This window comes from Grus americana, chromosome 16 (genome assembly GCF_028858705.1).
Source record: "Grus americana isolate bGruAme1 chromosome 16, bGruAme1.mat, whole genome shotgun sequence".
NCBI classification, from domain to species: domain Eukaryota; kingdom Metazoa; phylum Chordata; class Aves; order Gruiformes; family Gruidae; genus Grus; species Grus americana.
The window spans coordinates 3,360,674-3,382,982 of NC_072867.1; the positions used below are offsets into that span (position 1 = coordinate 3,360,674).

General features: G+C 43.2%; 1 protein-coding gene across 3 annotated transcripts in view; it reads right to left on the reverse strand.

Annotated features, from left to right (window-relative positions):
- Positions 1 to 276: 276 nt before the first annotated feature.
- The window catches only part of FBXW8 (F-box and WD repeat domain containing 8), a 53,040-nt gene continuing 31,007 nt past the window's right edge, over positions 277 to 22,309 (reverse strand). The window contains exons 5-10 of one of the 3 annotated variants that reach the window (XM_054844355.1): positions 20,320 to 20,516; positions 18,614 to 18,823; positions 8,241 to 8,368; positions 4,419 to 4,592; positions 2,585 to 2,701; positions 278 to 1,878 (exon numbers count right to left, since the gene is read on the reverse strand). In XM_054844355.1, the coding sequence (XP_054700330.1) occupies positions 1,734 to 1,878; positions 2,585 to 2,701; positions 4,419 to 4,592; positions 8,241 to 8,368; positions 18,614 to 18,823; positions 20,320 to 20,516 (971 nt within the window). In that variant the 3' untranslated portion in view covers positions 278 to 1,733. Of the gene's footprint in view, positions 1,879 to 2,584; positions 2,702 to 4,418; positions 4,593 to 8,240; positions 8,369 to 18,613; positions 18,824 to 20,319; positions 20,517 to 22,309 lie in introns of all 3 variants that reach the window. The other 2 variants (XM_054844354.1, XM_054844356.1) reach the window with 2 other exon arrangements.

Sequence of the window (22,309 nt, forward strand, 5' to 3'; positions counted from 1 at the left end):
CAGCTGAGCTCTTGTCCAAACTACATATCCGTGACACTTCTTGCTCTTCCAGGAATGAAGGGACCTGGCTTCTCAGAAGGGCAGAGGAAGAAAAAAAGAAAAAAAAAAAAAAGACCAAAGCTTCATGAAAGTTAAAATCTATTGGTCAGACAGAATGACTTTGCCCCTTGCAGTTCTTCTATCCGTCAAGAGGAAAAAGCTAACTGCTAAAAACTGAACACACAGGTGAAAGTTGGCCTAGGGGGCATGGAGAACCACCCCGAGCCAAAGCCAAGGAAGGGCCGCGAAATCCGTCTCCAGGCAGGCGAAGGGCAGCACGAAGCTCTCCGGGGGCTGTCTCAGTGACTGGCCCAGGTTGAGGTGACAGTCCGGCCAGCCCCTCTCCTGCAGGTTCAGGCACACATCCTGCACCCCTCCCCAGCACTGTATGTTTAAATTCATTCCATTAAGCCAGCAAAAAGGTGTTAAGTTGAAACTTAACCTCAATTTAAACTTGATTTACGTGGCTTTGGCTTGCACCAGTAAGTTTACAAGGGCAAATCAATACCATAAGATAGTTTCAAAACAGTGAAACATATCCACGCAGGACTCAAGCTCTTGTTCGCCAAACTGGTTCTACCTATGTCAGCGCGACGTGGGTTTAAGAGAAAGCCTCACTCCTGATTCTCACCCGAGGTACCACATCTTACCCTTCAGCCTGGATGCTCCTCCACAGCATTAGTGCTAATTACCCGTGCAGAGGGGCTGCGGCCAGTTCGTCCCTTCTGTTTCATTGCACCAACGCTATCGATTCCCAGCTTGGAAGCGAGGACAGTGTTGGAAACCCAAGTCCCAGGCACCTGGGGAGAACCTCCAGGTGCTGTGGAAGGGCATGACCCAGTGAAGAACATACCTGACAACCAACCTGAGACACGACGGCCTTTTGTTCCAGTGCACGGGGGTTAGCTTACCCTAGAAGACTTACGAACAAAAAAACCCCACAAATGCATGTACATACACAATTAGAAAAAAACATTTAATCCTGAGTTTGAGAGACTTAAAAAAATAATTTATTTTAAAATAATTTTGATGTATGTGGTCTAATGAGTTTCCAAGCATCCAGCCCAGCTGAGGCCAACGTTCCCCTCCCTCTCTCCATCATACTCCCCTCCCAGCCACCATAACCTTTTGTGCATGTTCCTGTTCCTAGGCACATTCCGATGCACTCCAAGGAAAAGAAGAATGAGGAGCTCGTTACAAGGAAAGAAATTTCAAACACGCGGCCCAGCAAGATGCTTTTTCCAAGTCCTTGGTAGGTTTTTTTCCCCTCTCAGGATAGGCACGACCTCCTCAACGTGCTCCCAGCCTCCCACCACTTCAGCACTTTGTCACTCGGGGCTCTCGCTTCCCGACCATGTCCTCTGCCAAGATGGGATCAGCAGCGTTTTTCCCACAAGCAGCAGGAAGGAACATTTTTGTTTACACTCAAGTGTCCTGTTCCCCTTCAGTCTCGCTGTTCCACCACAGCGGGTCTTTGAGCACTCACACAGCAACACGTTTTAGTGATATGCTCGAGCGCGGCCACGCTCTCCGTTCTGGTTCGCATCCCCAAGTTTTCGGCAAACGTTCAGCGCATTTGATGCGCCCGCAGCCAACGCCATCTTTTTGGCGCTCGTCCCACGTGGATCTCCTTTTTGCCTTTGGCCGTGTACTTGGCAGAGGGCCGGACACAGAAGCCAAGTAAAGCGAGTTACCTAAATGTTATCGTAGGGAACTGCAAGGCCAATGTTGTAGTTGTAACCAGTCACTTCGTCGTAGGAAGAGCGGCAAATAGGAAGGACGCTTTCTACAGCCAACTGGTCTACCGAGAACTCGTAGGCATAAATGATTCCTCGATGCCTGTACAGAACGCAACCAGGACACACCATTTTATTAAATACGTTAATTATATACTACAGGGGAAACAAACAAAGTTAGCAATTGCCATAAAGGATCAGAATTTGATGCTTCAGAAGCTGAATATAAAACCCTGTCCCTTCTGCGCTCGGGCCGTCGGTGCAGTTTTAACGGAGAAAACTCCCTCCTGCCTCCTCCCAGGGACCCCACCAAGCCCTGGAAACCAACGGTGAATCATTCACGTTAGCACTGCAGACACAACTCATCTGCTGAAACATTTCTAATCTATTCAGCAAGGGGGAAGATAAGTACATTGTGGTTTGATAGTTCAATTAGATGTGCTAACAGCCATCTGAGATGCAAATACCAAAACCTGGAGTTTAAATACCAGTAGTTTTCCTTTAGGAGGAGATACCATTACTAATATTTAGAGCAAGGAAAGGGCTGCATTCCCTATCTGGCTTCAGCGGCCTTTACATTCCCCTGCTGAAAAAGAAATGCTTTTTTTTTTTTTTGTGCTTAGAAGTAAATAAAGAGCCAATTCTTCAATGGTTTTGAAAGCCTTAAACCTTTTTTTATCTTATTTTTTAGATGCTATACCTTGTCTGTTACTGCTCTGGATCATGACTCAGGTGCTTAGCATGCCATTTTAAAATATGTAATAAAGCAGATCTTCACAGTGCCAAAAGTCCTACCCTGGTTTACTCACTTGCGGTGTGCGGTAAGGTCATCGTCCATGATGCTGGCGCCTCGGGGAGTTTTCTCATCGGGGATGTTTGCAGTGATGAGGCTATGAGAATTAAACCATACGTGGCGGACCGGATGTCTGAAAAACAACCCACAGCACTGGGTGAGATGCCACCTGCATTCGACTCCTAACATCCACGTGCAGTAAAGGAGTCGCTCCGGATTAGACAAGGTTTAAATCAGCGCCCTCTCTATGGCCAGAGGCTGGGAACCCGCACCTTTGGCTCTTCTCCTCCTGTGTGGAGCAGATAAACGCAGCGTTTATCCCCATCTAGTGGGCTGTTACCAGAACACACGTGGAGGCCAGAAAATATCTGAGAGGCTTTGGTAGCGCAGAGGCTGCAAGGGATCCGGGCTGCCTGCTTGCTTTGTGGCTTTAAGGACTGCAGCAGCACCCGCCTGGGAAGAGCAGGATGCTTCCCAAAATGAAGGATGGGGACACCCCGGACCCCCACACCTCCAAGCACTGAGCTACCACTGATTTAGAAATGCACTACATGAGAAATCTGGTCTTCATTCCTCTTCCTCTCACTGGTGAGTAAACTAACCCTGAACCACTGTAACGGCGTTTACTGTTCCAGTAGAAGTAACCTCTTATCCTCTCAGACTGAGATGGTGCATCTCCACCACCCCAGTGTGTCTCCTGTCACCTCCCTTAGCTTCTGCCCTTGCTTTCCATTCATGAAGCTGGGCTGCAGGCATGGATAACAATGCACACACCTTCTTATCTATGGAGGCCTTTTCGATTGAAGTGATCCCTTCTGATTCCTATATAGATTAAACAGTATTTTAAATGTTTAATCTAATAGTTTCACTTTTAGTACACCCTCAAAGCTCAGATCCGCACCGCCTGCCCTCCTCGGCATGTTCATTAGTGCTGCTCCAGGAGACAATCGATGCAATATTGTCCTTAATGCATCGGCCGCATCACAACGGGCTTTATAATTCACAGGGTCAAAACAGGAAGAGATACCTGCTATTAATCAATGACAACTCCAACGTGAACTTCTCTGACTGTAAATACCTCCTCGAGCTCTTCTTGGGGGATGATGCATTAAAAAAAAATAATCAGGATTTATCTGTTCATTTTATTAAGGGTATCACTCAGATTTACAAGGGGCTAAATCCTTGTGGTCTTCCTTCCGACAAAGCTAACTCCCTGGGAATTGTGCCTTGATCAGGAAATCATAATTTGGCTGCAGCAACTCACGGTCTTCTGTCAGCTCCAGGATCCTGATGCCTGCTTGTACTTCCAGTACTGTACTACTTGTGCTTTCAGGACAAACTGGTATTTGAATATTGAAATGAGTTTAAATACCAACCTGGCTTTGATTGTTATCGCTAAGGGAACGCGTGACTCAGGTGGACAGGTACTGCGTGAGGATAGAGCGGACAGACAGCCAGAACCAGGCACTCTGAAGACAACAGCTGGGAGTCCAGCATTTTAAATCCAAGGTTTCATAAAGTAAATACTGGTTGGGGATGGAGCAGGGAGAAGACACTACCTGAACTTCACCGGAGATGCAGGGGAAACAATTTCCACGCTCCCTTACGCCGACTGAAGCACGCTTTTTAACTAATGAGTAAGAAACCTACGACAGCTAAAGGGCACACACAGAAACGCACACAAGACTCCAGGTGGGGAGGCAATCTGTTCCCAAATCACATGAAAACTAACAGAACTCTCAGAAGCTTTAGACATGGGCACGTTCTCATTTTGGTCCTGGATCATCCCATTCCCACATTCCAGATCCAATAAACACCCTTGCAATAGGATCCCACAACGACAAAATTACCTGGCATGCATTTCCCAGAGTTTGGTGCCCATCCGTTGGTCCCACACACAGACCAAGCCTTCTTCTCCCCCACTGACGATCTTCCAGTCATCCATCTGGACCGCAGAGACTCCTAACTGGTGGGCATAGAGGGAGCACAAAGATTCGCTTCTGCGGAGATCGAATACCCTGACCCTAAAGGAAAGCGAATTAAGAGCAGAGATAAAAGCAGCTGTGGATCTGCAGGCTGTGGGTCCCAAGACCATAAATACTTTTGGGGTTACAAAAATATACCTAGGACAGCTACGCTGCTTTCATAGGACAGCAGCAGACCCACAGGGCCAGAAACCCAATACGGCTGACACTTCACCACTGAACTTTCACGTTGATGTCTATTATGAAAGATTTTTTAAGGCAGACTTCTTGCGCCACACAGGACCTCTCTGTCTCTTTATAAATCCTAGGGGATATAAACCGTAAGTGAAATTAGGAGAAAGCTCTTCCATCTGTGCCTCCCAAACCGTTAGCGATGCTGAGAGCCATGAAGGACTGCGTTTTGGGCGTACTGCTAACACATCCTACCCCTTGGGACGGGACTCACGTCCGCTGTAGCCTAGGGGTAATATTACTACGAGGATCAAGGAAAGAACTACTATTACAAAGCCTGAGGAAGGGACTAAACATGTGGCAATTCACGAGACAAGTCAAGGGCATCACAGGTTTATACGCTTGAGTTATTCACAAATATTGAAAACAAAGCTGTCCACAAGCACCCAGCAACCAGTATCTTTTCTGAAAAGATTTCAAAAGCGCCACCAGTGACTGTGGGCAGCTTTTAGGTACGTCTGTTTTTGCAGAAATTATTGATCGCTCAGACAAGGCATTTTGAAGAGAAACGTATCAAAGACTAGGCTATGTTTAACGAAACAGAACTGTAGAAGAAAAAGCTCAGATTTAAACCACCGCAACAAGTCCATAAAACCAGCTAAAGCTAACGGTGTTAAGTTTTAAATCCTGTACACACCTCAAAGGAGGATGTTTTCTGATCCTTATATATCAAGATTAAGAGATAAAGCAAAGTACATAAGCAAATTAAAAAAATGCAGCGAGTGAAAACAAAAGTAAAGGGGAAATACTGATCTCAGATTTGAAAAGCAGCCAGAGAAAGTTCCTCCCAGCTGATGGCGATCAAGAATGAAACCATCAGGTACACATTAATTCCAGAAAAGGCCAAAACACACTTCTTCCAACACATTAACTGTACTTTGTTCCATACCCCTGCTACGATCCTAATGGTGTTGCAAGTCTTTCCTTTTCCTTTCTCAAATGCAGATAGCATCGTATGATTTTACAAATAACACGTTTCAGCAACTGAAATAAAAGGCAACAGAACAGTCCAAAACTCCAACAGAGCGACATCCATCTGACATGTAGAAAAACATTCTGGAACAGAGCGAGGAGCACGCTTCGTGTGGCTCTGCGGTCGCCCCTAGGAAAACCCCAGCACAACAGTCGCTGATGGTGAAAAGGACTTCTCGCTTTCTCCAACTCCAGCAGAGAGCAGCTTTGGCTACATATTAGAGCTGTACTTTGGGTAAGGATGGGGTATTTTGGAAGTGTTCACACCCGGCGCTCTCCCTGTCTTACTGCATGTGTTCTGCACGGCAATCAAAGCTTCTTCTGTTTGGTAAGCACAGTTGGAAAGGAAGATCTGATTGTGTCCCGGTTATTTCATTAGCAAGGGCCCAGGTTTCAGGCAGGTGTCCGTTCTGGCACACCCTTGGAAGAATCAGAGGCACACTTGAGTTGTTTAGATGTGCTTTAAAACAAAAAAAAAAAAAAAAAAAAAGCGCGTTTTGCAAATCTGATGTGATGCTCTGATGCAGATCTGGCATGGCCCACCATCTCCTGCCTCAGCAGCTGGGCTCAGTGGGAGCACATCAGATGCATCCCAGTTCAAGGGAGCCCCTAAGGCAGGTGTTCTCGTGGCCAGGCTTTGGCTCTCCTCTCAGACTACCTTAGAGGTAAGCTCCCTTGCCTTTCGGAGAGCATGGAATACATGTTTTGATCCACGCCTTTCAGCGATGGTATACGCCGGGCTTGCCGTATATTTGCTTTCCCAATGCTAGTCACCTTCTTAGGTCCCACCACGAAAACGGGTGCTGCTGTGCAGTGCATCAGCACACGCTCCCTGTCACCAGATCTCTTGCCAGTGTGAAGCGCAGCTAAGTAATCAAATAAATCAGCAATGCTTTGGGAGTATTTGTTGAACGACAGATTTTATAGGTCCTACCAAAACCTTTTCACAAGTGTTACTTTTCAAAATCATGGCTTTGAATAAAAGAATAGCGTATGCTAGTAAAATTGTGAAATTGTTGTATTTAATTCAAGCAGTAAGTTTTCCCACTGGCCATCAGCAGTTTGAACTCCCATGGCCAGGTCCCTGTTTAGTACGCTTGCTCCGTAAAAGGGCTACGGAGGTTGAAGTCACATTCCGCCCGTGGATGCCCAGCACCTATTAATGCCCATCACGCAGCACCACATGCGGAACTGACCGCTGAGATACTCATGGTCTTGTCTCCTGGATGCCAAACTTATTTGCTGAACTACTGATTCCTAACTTCTTGCAATTTTAGTGACGGCCAACCCCTGAACTCAGTCAACGCTCGAGCTGAAAAACTGAAAAGCTTTCTGGAGGGGAAAGGACGCAGACATGTAGTATAAAGGGAGTATATTTCAATCTCACTTAAGGGATATCAGCTTTATCTACTTCTCCCATCGTTGTGCAAGAGATGAAAATTGGAGGGAGTTTTACTGGGGTGCTTTGGAAAATCAATTATCTGCTTTTAGAGGAAAAAACTCCCAAGGATTCAATTACACGTGTCAAACTTCAGATATTTCCTTTATCCTCTTTGCTGAGGAAATGTGAGGTTTGCTTGCGCTGCCTATTCACCGAGAAGGAAAAAAAGCTGTTTGACAAAATAATCATTTTTGCAAGCTGCTGCACTGGCGGGACAGAGGTCTGGGATTTGGCAAGGGGAAGTATCCGCCTTACAATCTGATACCCACCACCACACCAGACCACCACCTGCAGCCTGATGCCCAGTGCAGAAAGGAGGAGGGAAGGAACAGGGAGCCATTAGAGACTGGCTCCTCGCCATCCCACATCTCCTTTGGTGCACTGGATCAGACCCCACAAATAACTAGCCAAAAAAAGAAAACCTAAAAATTGGACTCAAAGGGTCTTTTTAAGCACTTTAATCCTTTCGCACTGACTGTTCCCACCGCGTCCATTCCTGGCACCAGATATTGCGCAGGGAAAATCCTACTCCCCAAGCCAAGGAGTTAAAGAGAAAGCTGCTAATCAGCTAAATAGAAGCTGGAATCTGTTCATATGAAAGTCTCTTTTTTTTTTTGTCACCTGAGGGACATCACAGTGTTCCGAAATACACTCTTGACATCATTTGGCAGACGGACCCATCTCATCCTACATGATTCATCCCTTAGGTTATTTTTTTTAATATCAGAAAGTGAGCTTTTAAATGCCAAACTAATTTTGCGGGTGGTGGTGGGGAAGTGGAAGATATTCCAAGTGGTCTCACTGGGCTGTACACCAACTGCGTCCACCAAATGGCTTAAAAAGAAAGTCTTCCCGTGGAGCTTTCTGAAACAAAGCAAACTGGCAGCCACATCCAACTATTACCTAATATTTTGTTCCTGAAGTTCACGCAGGCTGCATTTGAAACATTAGAGGAGAAACAAATTCTAGCAGGTCCAGATGTAGGACAGCAGGACAGGAAGTAAGCTAATTTGAGATGGGTTACAGCTCTTGGTAGTACCTACCTTCTGTCTTTATTGCCTGTAACAAGCATGTTTGGAGGACTGTTCCGGAGGCTGACGCACGTAAAGTCACCTATCGAGTTGCCCATCTTCTTTAGACACTGACTTGTTTCCAGATTGTAAAGAAGAATCTGGCAGAAAGAGAATAAAACACCGGCTAAACGTAGCATGAGCACAACTTCATTTTGCTGCAGAGTAAAGCAGAGTTATTACGATCAGAGATGGTTTGCAGGACTTGTTTCTCAATATTCTAATGCATCACCAAGATACAGATCTACCCCTATTAAGAAGGGCAGTGACATAGCCTCAAAAATACAATTTCATAATGGAATCCATCGAGAAGCAGGGACGCAAAGCTCTTGGCAGCCAGTATCTGATGGGTATAGCTCGCAGGCAGGCAAAGCAAGCCATACAAATTTTCTCCAGGTCAATTTTTTTAAGGCTTAAAGCAAATAGTTTCTTCGGCAATTTTAATATTTGAAAGAATAGTAAAAGTAAACGGAATCAACATTTAGAAGGTTCAGACAGATGGACTGCGCAGGGAAGATTCAATCAAATACAGCAAAAACTGAAGAGCAGAACTGAACACTGACTCAGCGCTGACAGGCCCGGCTGATAGCTTCTGTACAGATCGTGCGGCAGAAACAGATTAAATATTACATCTGAAGTAGCAGTTCAGATGGGAAATGAATAAAAACAACTCCGATTTTAAGCAGCATCCAAGATGATTCGACCGAAGACTGGAAGAGAGGTACGAGTTGTTTCCAGTGTGTTCACCCTCCTCTCCTCTGCGCAGCAATCAGTGTAATCATGTTCACTGCCTTTCCTGCGAGGGGGCAGGTGACATTTATCTAGTTGGGCCTTTCAATTTAGGAGAGCAAATATTTTTTAGAAACAGAAAAACATACTAGTCAAAGGCCAGTGGAGCTCAGCACAGTACCTGGTTGTACGTAACTTCATAAACATTATTAAATTTCATGCTGATGCTCCTTTAATTGAAAAGAAACCTATGACCATGAAAAGAGTAACGGCAGTGAGAACATCAGCAAAAACTTACGGCTTCCGTGGCAACACCAGCATGGCTATGTCAAGGTCACATCGATATTCTTAAATTCTATTTTTCTGGTTATATCCACATGCGGCTTAACAAATATTACACTATCTGTACATATTATTTCAACATTTGCCAGAACAGCTACAGCGATGCTGCCTGGCCTTTTCCTTCCTATCTGTGCGATTTTAGTAAGCATCTGAAAGGTCGAATTAAGAGAGCAGGAGGGGATCAATTCTTGATGGATGCCTCTAGGCAACAAAAGTGAAACTTTAAATATCTCTAGAAATATTGTAAAGACAGAGAATTTGCAGGTTTCCTCCACCTGCCATTTCTCCCAAATAAAGAGCAGGCACGGTTTTATTCAGACATATTATCAGCTCCCTATTAGAATCAACACATTATACCCGACTTCCTCAGTTGCTTATAATATTAATAATCTCCCAACTAGTTCCCTTTCCCAGCCTCGTCCCTGTGAAGCTCTCTGCCTCAAATATTAGTCTTAAGCATGTAATTTTTCATCCTTAAGACCCAAAAAACCAAAGCAATTTTACCCAAGCTCTGAAAAGCAAGGAAGATGCTACCTTTGCAGGGAGACTTAGGACATAGAAGTTGCTAAAAATGAATTTAAACTTCCATACCAATGAAAAAGCTGCTACAAACGGCATGAAAATGTTAGTCTTCAAGGTAAAGACCAACTTCCAGCCTGTTCTCGCTTGCAGCACAGCTTCCAGCAGCTCACTAACCAAACCCAGAGCTAATGACGTTCTGGCAAAGGTACTTTGCACGGTTTTCAGTGCAAAGGAAATTAATATCTGCGCCTGGCAACCAAATTTCTCCTTGGAAAGTTTTGAACAAAAGACAATAAACTGCTGAATTCAAGTTACGAACAATAAACGATCGGGTCAACAGCAACGCGTTCCAGCTCCCGGTCGAGCCCTGAACCAGCCCTTCCCAGCTGTACGTTAACGCTCCGGAGAGGAGAGGGCCAAATGCTGCTTTCTCAAAAGTCCCCTGGGGCTAATACTTAAAGCGAACATCCATAAACTATTAATTTATCTAAGTGACCATAGCTCCCATCTATCCTATAAATATATGATACATACTTGAAAATTCAGTTATGGCCATGAAAGGCTATAATGAAAAATTGCTTCCACGTAGCATTTAAAGATTCCCCCCGTCTTACTTGGGAGCAAATGTTAGATATTCTCCTGCTTGCAGTCTCAATTTTAGACCTGTGGCAATCTTCACGTGTAGGTAGCACCAGCCAAAAAATTATTTATTTCTCCTACCGTAACTTGTAGGTGGCCACCAATTTAAAGTGCTTGCATCTAAGAGAAAGTATCCGTAAGAAAGGTTCAGATCCACCAAAGTGGAAAAAAAGCTTTTGTCTTTTATCATCTTCTCCTACGCCCTCCAATTCCTTCTCTTCTCACGTCAGTCTCCATTCTTTTAAAAATTGCTGGTTTGGTTTTTTTTTATTTTATAATGCCCATGTGTATTTCTAGCCAGTTAGCCCTATCATTGGAAGAAAGATTCTCCCTGTGATTTTTGGTAATCAAGTTTTTACCTATCTTTAAATTCAACTTCTGCCTTGAGTAATTTTACGATCTGCAAATAAATTTCAAAACCTTATCCTGACAAACCGATAGGTAAAGAAACAAAAAGGAACCGAGAATGCTTTTTTTAAGTCTGAATAATAATTTCTTGAAGACAGGGGTTTTAAAAGCATGCTGATGACAATTTTGAAGTTGCTAGAACACACTGATGAGCTCTCCTATAATATCCCAAGGCAACAAGGATTTTCTTTACAAAGGCCAAGGAGAAAGACTGAAAATACCTGGTCGATAGGGACTTGAAATAAGGGCCTGCATGTTAAAGGGCAGATAAAGCATAAGATCTTTAGGAGGTTTATAATCCTATAATGCACACTGCAAAGGGATTACCCTTTTAAAGATATTTATAATCCTATAATGGACACCCAGGACCAGTGACCTAATAGGTACCAAACCGAAGGTAAGCGAAGCAAGAGCATTTGGGTGTGAAATGAAGTATCTTGGGATAACACACTAACGAGCATCCCTTGCTCCAGCGGGGCTTCTGGGACACGAGGGAGGAAAAGCATTAAATACTCCGTGCAGATGTATCAGGATCTAACGCACAAAATAAAAAGTGTTACCTATTAACGCTGTTCAAATGAAAAAGTCTAAGTTATTGGATAAGAGCCAAGCAATCTCCCAGAATGCTTAATAATTCAACAAGCCAGAAATAGCCAGAGTACCTTTACCATTATGTTTAGTTAAAGACCACAGAGATTAGAAAACACATTATCCATCTCAGAGGCGATTCTTTCCATGTTACAAGTCCCTTAACGACCTTTACCATCTCTCCCTCTCTCTCTCTCTCTTTTAATAAGGCTGAGCAAATGGGACTTCATTTTATCCGATTGCCACAGACTAGTGGTATTAATTATTCATGCTCATACTCTCTCTTTTGTTAAGGCAGTGCATTAGACTAATTTCCCTCTTTACTGCCCGAGCCGGGCAAGTCTCAACCTGTGGCCACCGTTCTCAGATAGATGCGCTGAGAAGCCGGCAAATTCATGAGACCAGGCAGAGGAAGAAAGGAAAAATACTTCAGGAAACTGCAGAGCAGTGGGTACGGGGAACTCTCTTTAAATACTGTCCAAGAACTCAAGAAAGAAGACTAAATTAATTCACAAGGAATTAAAGTCTCTGTAGCCAGAATAGCTAAGCTCTGAGCTTTCTTACATCTTGCAGCTAAGTGAGGTCAAGCGTGGTCGATGTACTCTGGTTGAGATACTTCCAAGAAAAACCAAGGAACTGAAGGAAATGCTGTTGATGGAACTCTTCCATGCATGTCCAATACCCCAGCAGGTGTTTTGGGATCCTGTGTTGTTGGAGATGTCCTTTTTGGATGGAACATTAAAACAACAAATCCCCAAGCGCTTGTTATCAAAGAGCCTGTGGTACTTTCAACAAGAGCAGGGGTGTTCAACCCACTGTCCTGGCTGAAAGCCAGCCGACAACTGCTTTGTGAAAAACCTCCTTTCCCCTCTGCAATCGCGTTTCTGCTTCTCGTCAGAAGTTACCACATCGCACGGCTAGTAAAAACCGAGCTGGCTTTCAGAATTGGGCGAAGCACTCTGGATATACAGTGTATTTAATTCTCACTTAGATGAAATATTGAATGGAATAGCATGAACAGCAGCAAAAAGTACACTGTAAAACCACACAAAGCCTATATCCTTTTCCTACTGAATAACACACAGGATGCATTCAAGAACCACTTTCGCAGAAAGAACTGTCTGGACAGAGGTTTCTAACTATCATTTTAGAGACAGAGAATCAAAACAAAAAAATAAAAATCTGAGTTGCTCAAAGATGCAGAGGAACAAGCAGCAAGATTGGGAACAGAGTTTGCATTTATTTTCAGATTATGTTTCTCCCCCTTTCCTTCTGCCCATCCCTCTGCCAACTAGAAAAAAAAAACCCAACAAAACACCAACATTGCCTGAACACACACAAATATTGCCAACAAAAAAAGGGTCACGAAATTTCAAGTCCACCATCAATAAAAAGGGATCTGTTTTCTTTCTCAGGTCAAACCCATTCAATTCAAAGGTTATCTACAACAGCGGTAAGGCTATTTCATATGCAGAAGTCATCAAATTAAGTGCAACATATGGTACACACTGCTGCAAGTTTGAATTTTATTTCTAAAGGGATGTGCAATAAGAAAATCTTTCCAAAGTTTACAAGCCTCAGGGGGACCGTTTCCCAGTGCAAATGTATTGAATTGCCTACTGTAAATATGGCACGTAACACTGCAACAACAACGAAAAAATTTGACTATTAACAAATGCAAGGTCAGCATATTGATACTTGTACACAGAGATAAGTGTTCTGGCTCCATAAATTTAAAGATGAGCTAAGATTTAAAAGGAGCAGCTGAGGGAGACAGACAGACAATCAGAGAGAAAGAAAAAGAGTAAATCAAACACAAAACAGCCAGTAAAAAAAAAAAATAAAAAAAGCAGTTAATATACATGAATAATGGATGTTTGATTTAAAAGCAGTTTACTCCAATATGATGTAATTTTTGACAATCAGCCAGAGAGACTATTTTGCAAGTTCTTGCCAGATATAAGTCATTGTGTAAAGCTGGTAACACAACCGTTTCTCCGAGCATGTGGAAAATTGACTTTCATGCCATCCTAAAGGTGACTTTAAGCTGGCAAACAAGAACTGGTATTTTGCATGCACTGAGCTGCACCAAGCAGCCTCAAGCAACGCTTAAAGACCCACGCAGAGAACCGCAAAAATAAGAGTCTAAACAGCTTGCAGCAAATGCAGCAGCAAAAGCAGCCAGCCATACACGCTACCCGCTCCTCCAAATACCTACATCTGCCATAAAAGTTGCACACGAAGCTCAAGACAAGCGCAGTTTGGTTTGTGGGGTTTGGGGTTTTTTTGTTTGTGGGGTTTTTTGGGGGGTTTTTTGTTTGGTTGGGGTTTTTTTTTGTTTGGTTTTGGTTTTTTTAAGTTTTCATTTGACTGCAGTCAAAAAGTATAACTCCAAGCTGGTAGCACGAAGTAGAGCCAAGCATTGTGCAGGCAGGGCGCAAGCTTCAGCAAGACGATTCTGCCAACGCACCTGCAACCCTTTGCTATTCCAGAACTGGACACTGCCCGAGCCCGGGCTGCCAGCCTCTGGGACCCTGCCAGCTTCGATGGGTTTGTGATGTGGACAGATGTCTGCTAGGACCTGGAATGAGGTCACCAGACTCATTTGACTTGTGGCTGAAGAGCGATGTAAGAGTTTAGGTACCCAGAGATGAAAGGACGTTACGGTTACCCATTGAACCACCCACTCGCTATAAAAACAAAACCCCAAGCCCTAGCCCAGAAACACACTTGCCTTAACCTAAGGATAGGACAGGTAAAAGGCAGGCAAAGTAATTCTTAAAAACCGAATGAATTCTCTTGGATTCATAGATTAGCACCCTGAATACTCACAGCACATCCCCTGGCAGCTAGATTTTCAAAACCTGAGACACTTACCTAAGCAGCCGTGCCAATTTTGAGGTATTTGCATTAATGTACAAATAGGAAAAAAAAATGCAGAATGTTATTAACATTAGCCAATAAAAAAGGGATTCTTTCACGATTTTTTTTTTTAACTTGCAAAATTATTTCTGGCCTTTTACAAACACAGAAAAACCAAGAAGGATGATTTTGAGCAAGTGACAGGTTAATCGACACGTTGTGCAAAATTTAGGTAAGGAAAACCTCTGGTCTCTCTGCTGGACTGTGCCTGACTTCTAAAAAGTGACACAGTTCAGATCCTCAGAAAGAGTTATGTCTTTCCTACATGGCGTCAAAGAGTTTATAAAGAAAAAATGTATTTAAAACACTTTTCACCTTCAAAGACCTGCTACCGCTCTACAGTCTGACAGCTCCCCAAAGAGAAATGTTTGAGCCAGTCCCATACATTCGAAGACCTGCCCTTCTAGGGGTATGAAAACAAGAGTTTATAAAGATCAATTTATTGAATAGTAGACTGTTTACAAGGGTCACAAGAAAAATGAAAAGCACATCTTTTAAATGAGAATAAAACAAGATACAAAATTGAAGTCTTTGGAACTCAACAAGAAAGGGAGACGTTACAACACCAGAAGAGAAAATGCAAGCTTACCAGTTCACAAAGAGGAGGATTTTGGTTAAAATAAGGTGCAAAAAAGATGTAACAAGCTATATAAAACAGCTGTGACCTAAAAATGTCATCCAAGAGAGACTGTAGCGTATGAAATTCAATTTAAAGGATTATTCTAAAATTTGTTATTTAATTAATTAAATTTTGTTATTTAATTCTTTCAGTTAATATTAGTTCATAACATCCATTTCAAGTGGTTAATTCTACCAGATACGCTCACATTAACAAGCAGTTGAAGAACTCTGTGGAAATGTTAAAGACAGGAGCAAACCTAGGCAGTATTTCAATCGCTGATGCCAAGAGACAGGTGATGTTGAACGCCATTCAATCAAGCACACGCCAATCGCCAGCTCAAAACAGATGAAAAAGCGACAGCAGAACAAACAACTCCCAAGATACCCCATCTCAACATATCTAGCCTTCTGGTTCTACGTTGGAGGCTCTAAACTCATGACCGCCCTCCTTTCAGTCCTCTCTTCCCTGTCTCCCTGTTCTGAAATAAGGTTTGTGCACAAAGGCACAGACACACTCCGACCCGTGCCTTACAACACAAGAAGAGCTCCTCAGCTGCATGAGTTTAAAATAAAATTCTCTTGCATACTATATAAAGCTTCTTCAGTGGAAGAAAACCCAAATCCTTCAAGTTTGATAATCTTCTATCACCAAGAAGTGTTGAATAATTTCAGCTGCATTTTAAATACAGGAGAAAGTTGGGTTTGGTTCCCCCCGCCCCCAAGAGAATAAAGCACCTATAAATTTCAGAGAAATAATTCAGAAGCAGGAGAGAGCTCACCTGAAGCTACAGTAGGAGACCAGACTGACTTGACAGCAGATGGTCCATTCAGGGAAGCTTACGAACATACACACTACGAGAAAAGCTTCCGTCAGATCCTATCATCAGCGAGATAACTGCATCAGAAATCAGATGATGTTAATCCTGACGGTCACAGTGCTACCTGTTGAAGAGGTTTATATCCTGACATGAAGAGGACCCAAGGCATCTCTAGTTTAAATCTGTGCATGTCCGTAGAGTTAAGAAAATATCTTAGATACAATGCTCAAACCCCAAATTCACACACACGAATGCCAAGAATCCGTGATGCTGCTGCAGCGTTGAGATCACGGGTCTCCAAACTGCATGACACAGGGTAATATGTTATTCACTGGACATCATCCTTCTAGGCATGTCCACTGGATGTCATGAGCACCACTTTAGGTTGAAAGGGAAAGCCAGGGTTAGGGTTTTCTCTGTGGTTCATTGCCCAGTCTATATTATTACCCACGTACAAGCCTGGATAGGAAGTATTACAAGGATTTGGAATTTAAAGAAAATAGTACATTCCCCGTTGAGTTAATACAACTGAAATAACCCTTACTAAAGAAATTTTTCTTAGCTTAACAAAGAGCTCCAGGAGCACTAAACAAACGAACTTTCAAGAAACAGCATCATACTTGGATTGTCTGATGCTTAATGAAGGGAAAGTTGAACTTCTCACAGATGAAGCATTTCTATTCTCCCCTCTCTCCTGCACGGATGTCTGTCATCTAACAGTAGGCAAGTCTATGCCACAGATTTGATGTTTTTCTCCTCTGCGACATAAAAGTTCCCACAAAAATTTATGCCTCAGATCTCTACTCTGCTGTCAAATTAGGTTAAAATTAGACAATGATTAAAAAACAGAGAGGGAAAAAGATGGTTTCCCTAACTGTATTTTCACCAGAAAGCAGGTTACGAGGCAGTAGCAGTAGGATTGTGAGCTTACGCTAAAGAAAAAAAATATATCCCTCAGGAAAAACAAAGAAAACCCCAAACTGAGAAGAAACACAGCTTTCCCACTACAGCAACACAGCCAGCAGCCAACGGGGCTGGAATTCTTCATCGTTACGTTTCCAAGACCGAAAGCTCTCCTAAAGACAGATTGTCAGCTCGTGACCAGCGTAATCAGCCAATGCGAAGTCCCTTCACGTCTGCACGAGGCGAATAATTATCATAATAGACATTAGTAATTAATTTCCGGCGTGATGTCAGCTGGTGCGGCGATGCCAAGCAAGCGTCCTTGTCAAACACACCCCAGCCGTCTGGACGACTTCAGTCCCATCTCCCTGATTAGGATGCGCGCTGATGCACTGCTTAATACAATCTGCCATCAAATGCCAAATACTTCAGAACTAAATTAGGAAATATGTCCGGCTTTACAGAGTGATGCTCAGGGGCCTACGTAGATTTCTCTGTTCCTTTACAAGGCACAAAGGTGATCACCGATGTAATGCTCCTGAATGAGGCAATTTTACCTTCTAACCTCCCACCTCTGTAGGGAAAAGAATTGGATTAGGACAGCAAAGGAATTAATAAAGACAGCACGGCCTCGCAGCATCTCTCAACCCTAGAGGTATTTATAGTGGCCCCAGCACTTCCCCAGTGAATGTGAATTTTAAGGGGAAATTAGATGCAGCTGGACACATTTATTCCTAACGCAGAGGTAGTCCTAAATACAGCTTTCCTGTTCTAGTCGCTTGCCAAAGAAAACGCTGCATTCTTACACTACGGACCACAGCTCCTTTCATCTGGGTGCTCACCCTCCTGCTTCTTTCTCCACCTGCCTGAAGCACTCTCCATCCCTCTTTCCTGATAGCCCATCACATGCCTGAAGTATAACCACAAAAATTGGATTTAAATTAGGGGTTGGAAAAGTTAGGCAAGATGCAGGAAAGGGACAGAAACTCTTCTCAAGGCATCTGGAAACAGGTCTTTCCACCGCTTAGTCCCTGCCCTGGAATGGGGCTGTGTCCAGGAGCAGGCTGCTGCCACCAGCTACCTGGGATCTCGAGCAGGATTCAGAGCCCCTCCAAAATACAACTATTTATGCTGTTATTGATCTGCAAGCCCCTCCTGCAAGCAGGGAAGTTTGAGAAGAGCTGCATTAGAAGCGTGCCTCAGCCATGAGTCTTCAGCAGGGTTACAAAACCAGTCTGGTTTTGATCTACGCTGCCACTGCTAAGTTGTGCTGATAAAAGAAGCAGACTGTGTCACAGGGGGCTTCAAACTTATGATTACCATTTAGCTTCCTTCAATGCAACAGCCACACCACCCTCACCAAATTGGAAGTAACTTGGTTCAAATACTCAAGTGCACACACACACAAAAAAAAGAAGCATCCTCCTAAGATAGCACATTCGCACGTGCAAGGCTTGACACGCTGCTCAGGATGCTCTCATCAGAAAGGCTGCGGGAGGTTTTGGCTTTTTGGGGAAAAGGTTGTTTATTGGGGTTTTTAGGTGTTTTGGGGTTTTTTTTGAGATGAGTTCCCCCTAGAGGGCCAGTGACGCAGCATACAGCTGAAGGAGCAGGGACTCGCTGAGGAGCAGAGCACGCCAAGTATTTACAGTGAACCCAGTTAGCTGAATAATCATCACTTACTAGAACAACGTTAATAGAAGCGTCCGATTATTGCATTAAAAGAATGTCTTTACTGTCAAAAGCCAAATAGCAGGGAAGAAAATGGTCAGCAGCACGAACTCTTTTGTTCCTTTGTTAACTAAGAGAGTATAAAAATCTTACCCCCCTCCAAAAAAAAAAAAAATTAAGTACCTGGTTGGGCTCATTCAATAACCAGCCAAAGGTTTTGACCCCAAAGGCTGCTTCACGAGCAGACACATCGAGACATGTGACAGGCTGACCATAGACAGAATGGAGGATTTTGCCAGGATCTTCTGCTTTCAGGAGATAGACAATGTCTTCTGCAGCTGCTACTGTCACTGGACTCCCCGTAACATCTGGAACCAGATTAAGGAAGTTGACCTAAAAAAAGCAGACTTTTAATTTTTATTACAGCCAAAAATTCTTTTGGATTACTACTGCCACACACTAAACTGAACAAACTCCTGACGTGTGGTTATCAGCTATCTTGAATCTTCCCAATCATTGGTTCATTTCAAACAAAGACCAAGGATCAATTTTATTTCTGAACTTTTGCAGGTTTAGCTCCTGTGCTGAAACCTACCTCACAGTCTTTAGTATGAGCCCATTTAACAAAACTAATCAGAACACATTACAGCAGAACACACCAAAACATCACGTCAAAGAAAGGAGTAAGACTTAACGAACTCGTTCAGATGAGGGACAGAAAGCCATAAGGTTAAAGTGCACAAAGCAAACAGAATGTGAATACGGTGCTCCGGAAGAGGCAACTAACATGGAACAGTTGATGCTTACCCTGAAATCACGTATATATACACCCTAAACCAACAGAAAAGTCATCCCATGGCTCTCGGACAGCCCAAGCATCACCATCTTCTGTCACAAGACCAGAACGACGTTGCTCTTCCTGTTTCGCTAAATGTTAAGACATTGCTGCAAAGTCTCACCACGGGAAGGGTTTAAACTCCTGAACAGCACAGCTGATTCCTAACCCGACCTTAGAAGAGAGCAGGGCGTCCCGAGTACCCGTCTTTCGCACGTGGCAAACTGACGATTCACAGCAAGATGCAGGAGTAAAATGGATCCAACTACAATGGAGTGGGTGGTGTTGTTTTAACATTTTTATTGGGAAACCTCTTAAAAATAAACAAAACCCCCAAACATTTTAAGTACTCTAAGACTGACTTAGCTTTGAAAGACGGGATTAATCAGGAGTGGTTTGAATCACAACTTCATACCCATTAGCGGCACAGTAGCTTCTTGCAATAGGAGAGAAGCTGCAAGACTCAATTTATTCCTACGCACTTCCTTCCCCTTTCAAACAAATGGTGATACTCTGAGACATAATAAAGCCTCAAAGAATGGGACAGCTTTTGATTTTTAATTAAAATAGTCTCAAAACTTCAGTGACAGAAGGTGCAACCTAAAGAAGCTGCACAACTAGTTACAGCTTCACAAGTGATACTATTAGCTCGTCTGCAATATCCTGCCTCAGAATTAATCAGACAGCGTTGATCTGGAATGAGACCTTGAGTTTTAGCTCCAATTCTACGTGAGAAAACTGATTTACAGAATGAGCCAACTTAGTTCGATGTTGACAAAAAAAAAAATAATTAAAACCAGCCAACCTCCTGCACCATATGGACTTCTATTCATTTTCACTTGCAGCTTAAGCCAGCATTTCACCCTTGCTCTTCAGTGATGAAAGGCTCATCCATTAACCTGCTTCAAAAATCATAGCCTCTAGCTGATATAATGCTGTTATCTAGTTCAGGCAACGCTCTTGTAAGATTTTTATAAGATCCCTCTTAACCGTACCAAAAATAATTAGTGGATCAGGAGCTCCTGGAATGAAGCTGAGTAGCCTGGAGACTCACCAATTTCTGGATTTCAAACGTTTCTGTGGTTTGCCAGAATCCTCTGTCGTTAGGGCTTTCCACTTTGACCTCGAAGCCAGATGCCGTTGCTACCGCTGCACCCTCTGAACCAAGAGCTAAAGCCTGTATCTTCTGATTGTGCTGGTAACGATGGATTGGCTCCCGCCCGAACATCAGGCTCCACACACTAACAGTTCCTGTATATAAAACAAATAAACACTATGCTTTACCTTAGAATTCAACAAAACTTTAAAAGATCACTTGAAGAGGTAAGCTTATAAGCATTCTAACGGAAAAGGTTAACATACGGAAAAGAGACTGTAGGGCAGGGAACCAGAACTTGAGGACACTGCTCAGCACCGCGTAACAGGTTCAGAGGAAGCTTTCCAAAATTATGGGCTCTGGCATTAAAGGCTTGTTGCTCTCTTAGGAATTCCTAATTTTTTACTTTTAGATAACATTATTGTCTACCTTGAGGAAGACTGCTTGAATTCTCTCACTTTTCCACATTTGGAGAAGATCAGACTTAAACAGACACCTAAGTTTTTATTCCATATACTCGCCCTCAATTACCACTAAAAATAGCGAAGAAAAACCCACACTCAAATTTAAGTCATTCTGCTGCACACAGGAAAGTTTTAAAGTAAAGAGTGTGAAGCTCTGCACACAGCAGTCAGGCCAGGGATTTTAATACCATTCGTAACCGTTTACAACCAGCAGCAAAGCTCCTAATGCCGACGCTCTGGAAAAACAGAAAAACGCAGAAGAGTTGAAAAAGCTAAAGAGTGCAAATCCCAACGAACACAGAGTACAAGTTAAAAGACAATACGTTCGCAATTGCATTTTTTTTCCCGGCACAGACCACCGATACTCCGTTTAAAAGCATGGTACATTAAAGCAATAATCTGAATAAGAGCAACCTGAAGCAATCAGGAGTGTATTACAGAACAGAAGGGCGAGATGGAATTGGAGACTTCTGGGCCACCTTTGCACTGAATTAACGGAGAAGCAATCTTCAGACGTGACAGACAGGGCTGGAGAAGCCTTCCTTCTACTTGAGCACGGCCATTAATGATGGAATGATTAATGGCAGCTATTCCTTCAAAAGGAGACATAAAAGCTCTGACAGACAGCTGTGGACGGGCACCAATGCCAGTTTGCAAACACTCCTCCCGTGTCCCAAAGGAGGTGAAGCAAGAGTGTGGTAATGAAACTGCACATAGTGAAATGGTATCTAAATGAGTTTAAATTGATTTATGTTTGCTTTTGTAAAGATTATTTGGTATCTGGAAAGTGCTAGCCACGTGAAATAATGCAGATAATCCTTAAGATCCCTGTCTAACGGCACTCCCACTGAATATTTATATTCCTCGCCATGGGAATGAGTACCATAATGGGGACCATTTTTGTTTTATTAGGGATGCATATTTAAATTAATCTGCTATTTGCCTAAACAATTAGCTGCCTCTGTTTGTTTACACAAAGCCAAAACTGCAATTAGGCTTCCATCAAAAAGATAAGTCCCGACTAAAACTGTCCCGATGGAGTCATAAGGGCTCAGAGCAGAACTTCCCAAAATTACTTCTTAGCATAATGGTAATTACGTTAATTGCTTGAAAGGTAAATAACTGCTGAACTGGTTTTGAAAAACAGAACGCTAGCTCGCATCACACACACTTAAAACAAGTTAACAAATACAAATGGACAGCACAGGCTACAATTCCCTCTGCAGCCTGGTCAGCCCCATGCCAAGGCTCAGCCCCGGCACCTCGCAGCGCGTCCTGGGCTCCACGCTGAAACAAAGGGAAAGGGTGAAGGCTCATCTCTGGGATTTAAACAAGCAAACAAACATCAATGATAAAAGACTACAGTGATATCAGATCATGGATGTGAGAACTGGACTTTGTTGTCAAATGATGAACACTGCTGCCAAACTCCTCCGGGCAGGAGTATTTTCAACTTTTTTTTTTTTTCCCCCAGAACATTTATC